The sequence below is a fragment of the Cystoisospora suis genome (genome assembly GCF_002600585.1).
Source record: "Cystoisospora suis strain Wien I chromosome Unknown contig_791, whole genome shotgun sequence".
NCBI classification, from domain to species: domain Eukaryota; phylum Apicomplexa; class Conoidasida; order Eucoccidiorida; family Sarcocystidae; genus Cystoisospora; species Cystoisospora suis.
In genome coordinates this window covers 1-8,237 of record NW_027153592.1, presented here as the reverse complement: position 1 = coordinate 8,237, position 8,237 = coordinate 1, and the positions used below count along the sequence as shown (strand labels likewise).

Here is an 8,237-nt window from a genome sequence, read left to right as displayed (position 1 = left end):
CTTCATGTAATTAAGATGTTTGTTGAAGCAGTCGCCCTGTCTTCTTGTTCTCGAGAAAAGCCAACCGCCACCGGACCTCCTCTCCGTGCCTTCGATACGTAGGGAGAGTCGGTGTGAGAAAGAGCAGCAAGAGGGCCCTTTGAGAGGAGGAGGTCATCTAATGATGAGCACAGTCTCTCTCCGTCGGATTTCATTCTTAGAAAAAGACTAGAGATTTTTTCAGAAAGAAAGAGGAAGGAGGTTCTTCCTAATTTCTCTATTATCGTCTTCCGGTTCTTTTCCGTGTCTTTTTTCATCATCCTCCTCCCGGCCCGTTACACGCCATAGTCGTATATTTCTGTTTCTTCGTTCTTTCTATCTATACGTATATCTGTATCCATCGAATTGAAAAGAATACCTCTACATGATTATTGGTTGACAAGGACGTTGTTTCTTTCTATTCTTTGCTGAAGAGATAGCTTCGCAGAGAACAAGGCGAAGTGATCTATATCGGAACCTGTAAGGTTGGTTGTCTATCTCTCAGAGATATCCAGCAGAAGAGCGTTAGATAGATCTTTTCTGCTTCTTTTTATATTCTTCATCCGTGGGCTGCAGCCTCATTCTTTCCCGTAGATCATCCCCCTTTTCGTAGATCATGAGGGTGTTGCACGGCAGCGGTGGAAGAAAAAGAAGCGGGGGAGAGAAATCACAACAAGATGAGGAGCAGGTGGTGGTCATGTTTCTGAGAAGAAGAGAAAAAGAGCAAGTAAAGAAAGAGGTGATTGAAGCGGTCCTTCCATGAAGGAATGAACGCGTTTTTCTCAGTGTTTTTCTCTCTCTTTGCTGACGAGAAAGATTAGAAAGATAGCATGTTGTCTGTTTCCTTACCATTCTCCGTCTGACTCAACCGACCCACTTTTTCTGTTAACAGTCGGTGTGTTGTTGAGGTGCTAAGATTCTCTTTTTATCTTGTAACAAGAAAAGTCTCTCCTTCTTCTATCAAAGAAAATCCAGGTTGTGTGCCAAAGAGAAAGAAGCAACACACACTCCCTACACACACACACACACACACACTCTTTTTCTGTCTTTCTTTTTTCCTTTTACTTCCTTCTCTCCCCCGTCTTCTTTCTCACCTTTTTCCCCCTCATTTGCTTTCTCTTTCCCCTCCTCTTCTTGTCTCTCAAATTGTTTGAAGAAATCGAAGAGACAAGAAGAATCTGTCTCTCGTACAGAGGTAGATAGAAAGGTAGAAAGATAGAAAGATCTAGATATCGTCCATGAGAATGTTGCGCTGAAGATGATGATGATGGTGATGCGTCACCCACATGTGGTGAGCCTCCACCGCACGACCAAATCAAAGAAGGATGAAAAACTTCGATGAATGAAGAAGGAATGAAAGAGGAATAGTCGAGATAAGAACAAGTCTAGCTAGGTTTCTTCACCTCCGATTCTAAGAATGAGAAGACGAAGAAGGAAATCTCTTTCCTAATATTTCTTGTGAACGATTCTTCTCACTTCTTCTTTAAGCTCGTCAAGGAAAGAAAGACTTCTACTTTTTCTTACGAGCCTCATCGCGGCAACACTTACAACGACCACTACGCCAGACGGGAGAAGAAGAACAGCAGGAAGACAGTGAGAGGGAAGAAGAAGATAGACAAAGACGAAGAAGAAACAGATCATCATCTATCCATGCGTCTGGGGTAAGTTTTCCTAATTTGATTGAGAAGAAATGCGCTACTCTTCTTTTCTTCTCTATTCTTTATCTTCCTTCTTTTTATGTCTCGATCTCTCTTTCTCTTTCATGTCTTTCCATCTTTCCGTGTATCATCTTCGCGTCTTTTCTGATCTTTGCATTCTCCTCATCTAATCTCCCTCTCTTCTTTTCTCTTGTTGTCTTCCTTCTTGTTTTTTCCTCTTCTTTTCGCTCTTTTATCTCTTTGCTCTTCTTTTTAGCTTCTCTTGAGTTTTCCACAAGTGTTTCTCTTTCCAAGAGTTTAGAATGAATGAATCAAAAGTGAGGCAAAGAGAAATAAAGAGAAAGTAGAGAAGAAGAAGACTTCTCATGGTAAAGATGAAGAACAAAAGCTTTCTTCTCCCCCCTCTCCGTAACAACGCGGAGAAGAAGAAGAAGAAATAGTAATAGTAGTAGTAGCGCAGCTAGTGAAGAGCAGTAGTAGTAGGAGGAGTAAGAGTGGGTGCGGTGGTAGGAGTGCTTCGACTAGATGTAGGGAAAGAGAAAAGAAGAAAAGGTTTGAGAAATCCTACCAAACACGGAAGAAGAATGAAAGAAGGACGACTCCTTCTTCATACATCTCACCCATCTTCATGTTCCTATCTTTTTGTCTCCATCCTGGTTTTTTCTTTTCTTTTGTATGATTTCTCTCGCCTCTCTAATATAAGAATTCCCACTAGTTTTCTTGTTCTTGTTCTTCATTCTCTTTTTTTGCCGTGATTCTCTCCTCTTCTTCCTTCTCTCCCTCTCTCTCTCCTGTCGTATATCCACCGCCGCCTCCTCTCTTTTCTTACCTTTTCTTCCTTCTCTCCCCCGTCGTCTTCTTGTCTTTCTTTTCTTGTACTTTCTCTTCTTTTTTTTCTTCTAGTTTTATGCATCGGATAAGTGTGTAGCATGGCCGTGATGCTGATAGAGGTAAGTAAGAGTGGGAGTGCTGGTAGTGGAGTTCTCCTCATACAGAAGCGCAAGGAACGTCTCTTCTTCTCTTCAGAGACAAAAGAGATAGAGAGAGACAAAAGAATACGAACATAAAAGATAGAAAGGTAGAGAGAGAGAGAAACAATGCGCCTTTTCTCTCTTTCTTTCTTGTTCTTCTATTCCCTAGGAAGAATACTGCTTCTTGTGTATTTTGTCTGTGTAGTGATTTCCTTACTATTTCTACAATACGTTCGCCCACTTGCATCTAAACAGACAGTTCAATACAGACACTTCCATTGATATATATTGATACGTTCACTCACCTCTAAACTTCCACACACACACACAGACAGACAGGCGAAGGTGACTTCAGAAGACCTTCTTCTTTCTCCTTTTACCTTTCCTTTTCTCTTTCGTCTTCTTTTTTTTTTTAGATGGCACAAATGTAGAGATGTTTTTCTCTTTTCTTTCTTCCTCTCCTTCCTGCCTGTCTTCTTTTCTTTACTTCCTTTCCGACCTCCTGTCGGCGTGTGCTGCACCCCCGTGTCGTCTTCTTTCAAAGAGAAGAATTTCTTTGCCTCCTTTTTGTGTTTCCGTCTTTTTTCTCTCTTTTGTTCTTGTTTTTCTTTCTTTCATCGCGCTTTTCTTCTCATACGAGAAAAGAAAAGAAAGAAGAGGTGTTTCTACCGTTCATGAATGCATCTTTGTCTAAGTCATGACCGACAACCACCTGAAAGAAGGCTCCGCTCTTCTTCTTCTTCTTCACCTCATCCTTTCGTTCTTTCTTTTCAAGACATGTCTTCATTGTATCTTTCTTTAGTTTGGTGAAGAACGTTTTCTTTCGTTTCTTTATGAAAGAAAAGCTGGGTCAAGAAAAGACACGTTGATGACTTCAAAAAAAGAAAGATAAAAGAACAACAAGAACAAAGGTGAAGAGGACCTCTCCGCACGTATGGCGACTTTTCTCGCGTCCGTCATCCTCTCGTTGGTTTTTCTTGTGACCTTCTCTCCCTCTCTTCCTATCTCAATTGATTCTACGTCGTCGTCCCCCCCCTTCAGATCCCATTCATTCATTCATTCACTGACAGCGCGGTGTCGCTTGGTCGGAAAGAGAAGAAAGAAAGAAAGACCGGACGCGCGAAAGGATAGACCTAAAGGGTGTCTTCATCATTCGCGAACTCTATCTATCTGTCTATCTCTATCCATCTATCTTTCTTTCTTCATATCAGACTTCTTGAATGATTGGTACATAGATAGAAAGAAAGAGGATGTCTTTCCTCTTTAAGACAAGGAAAGAAAGAAGAGAGATAGGACTCCTTCTTCCTTTCTTTTCCTTTCTTTTTTGGGTTGCTTTCTTTCTTTCGTTCTTCTCTGTCTTTCTTCCTTCTGCAAGTTGCCTTCTTTAGATTGATGGATCCTCGTTTCCTCGTGCGGTCCCTTTTTTTTTCTCGAGTAGAAGACAGATAGACGTCTCCGTCATTCGCGTCTTCTTTCGTCTCTTTCGGCGACTATCTTTCTCTTCTTTTTTCTTCTCGCGCTCGCTTTCGAAGAAGGAGGAAGTGACGTGTTCTTCATTCTTCTGGCAAAATAGAAATAGCTAGATTGATAGATTAAGATAGACTAAAGACACCTGACAAATAGGTGTTGGTTGCTTCTTCTTTCTGTGAGGAAAGCTCGGAGTGTCTTGCAGATTTCATGAACTCGTTTTGTTCTCTCTTCATCTTCTTTTGATAAAGAAAGATAAGAGAGCGAAGAGAGGTACGTAGCGTAGCTCAAGAAGGAAGAAGACAAGGAGGTGTATGCGAAGGTGTCTGTCTGTTTCTAGATTCGAGGGAAGAAGAAGAGTTGAGGCAGAAGGAGCTCTTCTTCATCATCTTATTAGGAGAGTTAATTTGCTGCTGAAGAGAGTTCATGAAGTTTCTTCTCCTCTGAACTACTCTTGAAGAGGAGAAAGAAAGAAAGAAGGAAGATAAGGAAGGACATAAGGAAAGAGAAAGAATGAATGAGGGAGAGATCTTTCTCTCTTGGTTGGGACTACTCAGCATCACCACAGTGGGACACTATGTGGGTGAATCCTGTGTATGTGAATGATATATCTTTCTCTTTCTCGTGTATGGACGTTAATAGAGAGGTAGTTAGACAAAGACAGACAGATAGATAGATAGAATAAGGGTCGATGGGAGATAAGAGATTTCTCTTGTCTTTGATCAGGTGTCGTAGCAGGGGTTTTGTTGACAGGAGTTTCTCTGTGGCTTTTTTTCTCTCCTTTTGGCCGATCTCTTCTTTCTTTCTGTTTCTGATCGATTCGGTTTGCCAGGCAGGCTTGTCAGTGAGGTGGGGGATTTTTATCTTTTCCTTTCTTTTTCTCCGATCCATCTGTCTTTTCATTTTTGTTTCGTCATCTTTCGTGTATCTGTTTCTCTACCTTCGAAGCTGTAGAGGAGTCTGTGTCTCTAGTCACGGTTCCTTCTACGTCTTATTCATTCATTGTCTCTGTGTACCTCTGTCTCTCTTTTCACCCATCCCTTTCTTGTTCTTTCGTCCGTCCCTTTCTTTCTCTTTTCCGCTTTGGTTTCTTTTATCGTCTTTCTTCTTTTTCACATCGTGAGATAGATTGTTTCTCTCATTCTGAAGATAAAACAAAGAACGATGAATGAATGATTGAAGGGATCAGTTAATCCTGTTCCCTGGCATGTTGCTTTGTGTGATGATGATGAGAAACACCATGCTGAGTGACGCTGAGGTGTATATACACCTGGAAGGGGTGGGCAAAAGATGCTTGCCGTGTGGCGTCTACTCTCTTCCCTCCCTCTGTTTCGCCTCCTGTCTTCGTTCTGAGGGCGGAAAAATAAACTTTTGTCTTGCTTTTCCTTTTTCTCTCTCTGTCTTGTGAGTTTGCTGATCTACTTCTCAGATCCAGACATGTTTACACTTCGTAATTCTTCTTTCTTTCTGTCTGTGTTTCTGTCTCTTCATCTTTTCATCATTAGTTGTGATTCGTCTCTCATGTCTTCTTTCTTGTTTTCTGTCTTTCTTTCTTTGCCTTCAGCTTTCGAGTCGCCCCCCTCCCTCGCGACAGCAGGGAGGTGCGTAGTCATCGTAGCTCCAGCTCTTCTTCTTCCTTAGGATTCTCCTCTCTCGATCCTTCGTCGTCTCTTCAGGATTCTTTAGAACCGTCATCCTCTCTTTCTTCTTCGTCTCTTGATCTTTTTCCTCATTCTTTTGGAGCCTCATCACCATTCTCATCATCTTTTTCTTCAAGAAGACGCGAGGGAGATTTGTCTATCTCTTCTTCTTCTTATCATCTTTATCAAAATCGAACCTCTGTCCTTCATTCTTCTTCTACTACCTCTCTAGGGGTGTGGAATTTACATGAGAATACTCTACTGCCTCCACGTAGAAGAGGTAGGTCATCTTCATCTTTTTCATCTTTGTATCCTCCAACTCTAACAAAGATAGACGTCTTGCATCGACGTCTTCCCCTTGAAACTTCGGCATCATCGTCTTTCTTCCGAAAGAATTCGAGGGAGGGGGAAGGTTACACTGACAGCAGCAGGGTGCGAAGTCTTTCTTCTTCTATTGGAAACACCCCATCTCTCTCAAAGAAAGATCTCTCATATCGTTGTTACTCTCATCATCATCATCATTCTCATCACTGGTCTCATCCTTATCGGAGAACAACGCTTGTCTCTTTTCTCTCATCCCGATCTGTCAAGAGATATAAACTCTCGTCGTCTTTTTCTTCCTCCTCTTCGTCTTTGTCTGTTGCGGAAGTTCCTTCTTCCTCTTCTTCCTTCCCTCATCTTTCTTCCGCTTCTCTTCATCCCTCACCTCATGTTGCAGGGGACACATCAAGCTGCGATTCTCAGATCTGCTCTTCTTCGTCTTCGTTATCTCCCCTCCCGCCCACCTCATCGTCATCTTCTTCTTCGCTTTCTCGCCAAACGTTAAAGATGAATAGTGTGGAAAAACAAACAAGATGCCATCATCATAGCAGTAGCCCCCTCGAGAATAGTGCTAATAATACTAATACTAGTAACCCGAATTACAGGACCCCCCCCCCTCCTCCTCTTCACCATCACCTTCATAGTAACGACGTCTCAACTGCTACAACTTCTTTCTCAGATAAAAAGACATCTCATCTTCTTCATTATCATCATTACCAACAGCATCAGTATCTTCATGGTTCAAACTCCCAAGGCAGTTTCTCCTCCTCTTCTTCGTCAGCAGGAGGAGGAGTCGTAGTCGTTGGACCTGCAGTAGGACTGTGTTCTCCCCCCCCTGTGAATACTGCCTCCTCTTCATCATCGTCATCATCTTGTGCTGGTGGGGTGTATGTACAGCCAGCGTGTAATAGAGGAACAGGTGAAGCTGGAGGTGTGATAGGGATCGAAGGAAAACCCGAAGCAGATTTAGCATCTTCATCTTCCTCTACTCCATGTGATTATCGCCACCATCATCATCATCTTCTTCTTCAACAGCAGTATAGCACCAATCGCATCTATCATCCTCCTTCTACAGACCCAGCAAGAGACCGCAATCTCTGTAACGGAAGCTCCTGCTGCCGCTGCTGTGTGAATAGCCTAACAACGAAGACTTCTAGTACCGCTACGAGAGGTTCAACCAGTGAAGAGGCGATCGTCTCCAGTGACGGTTTCTCTTCACCTGTCTCTTTATCCCCTTCCTCTTCATCTTCTTCGGCGTCGATCACTCAGCATTATACCTCTCAGCATCTCTCTCATACACACAGCTCCTCTGTACATCACCAGCACTCCCTTCATCCTCGTCATTCTTTGGTGAATGAACGAGTGTATGAAGACGCCTCGTGTGGAGGAGGTGCCTCTGCTTCTTCTTCCTGTCTCCAGAAACTTCTCCATCAAGAGCCGTCGGCCTATACTCGGTCAACTTCAGCGCAGACACATCCCTATACATCGAACGGGAGTCGTGGCCACCACCAGCATAGTCATCACACTCACAGCAACGTAGGAGGGGGGTATCTAGCGAGTACTAGCACCCATAATACTAGTAGTGTTAGACATCACCTCGATTCTTCTTCTTCATCTTCTCCGGCTGTCCCTGCTGGTGCGGTGCATTGTACGACGAATTCTTCTTCACATCCAGCATACCACTGTCCTCCCTCTACGACTGGGGCTCCTACATCTGTTTTGGCTCCTCCTCACCATCCTCGAGGTGTCTCATCATCATCTTCATCGTTTCCGCCGTCATCCTCTTACCAGCACCATTCTCCTTCCCAAGACGTCATGCATAGCGCTACTCTTTCAAGCCATTCAGCTATCCCGTCTTCTTCCTCCTCTTCCTCTTCCTCGTCTTCTCAGCATCCACAGCTTCACCAAGGAAGTTGTTGTCACTCATCCTCCTCTACAGGAATGGTGATGAGTTCGAATGCGTCATCTTCAGGTCCCAACAGCACTGGTAGTGGAAACCATCATCCACATCATGTAACGACTCTCTCCTCCAATCCCCCAGGCACCAACCATCACGCACCTACAGGCCCAGGGAGTGCTGCGCACATGTATCACCATCACGAGTCTTCTTCTTCATCTTCGATCGCAGGAGCAGGATCATCGACATCATCGAGCCCCCCTCC

At 43.5% G+C, this 8,237-nt stretch overlaps 1 protein-coding gene across 1 annotated transcript in view; it reads left to right on the top strand.

Annotated features, from left to right (window-relative positions):
* CSUI_001912 (uncharacterized protein) overlaps window positions 1–8,235 on the top strand; it is a gene marked incomplete at its 3' end in the record, with an annotated part of 8,763 nt that extends 528 nt beyond the window's left edge. Inside the window, exons 1-2 of the mRNA XM_068062115.1 lie at window positions 1–1,679; window positions 5,679–8,235. The exon at window positions 1–1,679 is cut by the window's left edge and continues 528 nt beyond it. Of these exons, the coding sequence (XP_067925909.1) occupies window positions 1,669–1,679; window positions 5,679–8,235 (2,568 nt within the window). The remainder of the gene's footprint in view (window positions 1,680–5,678) is intronic.
* Window positions 8,236–8,237: the final 2 nt, after the last annotated feature.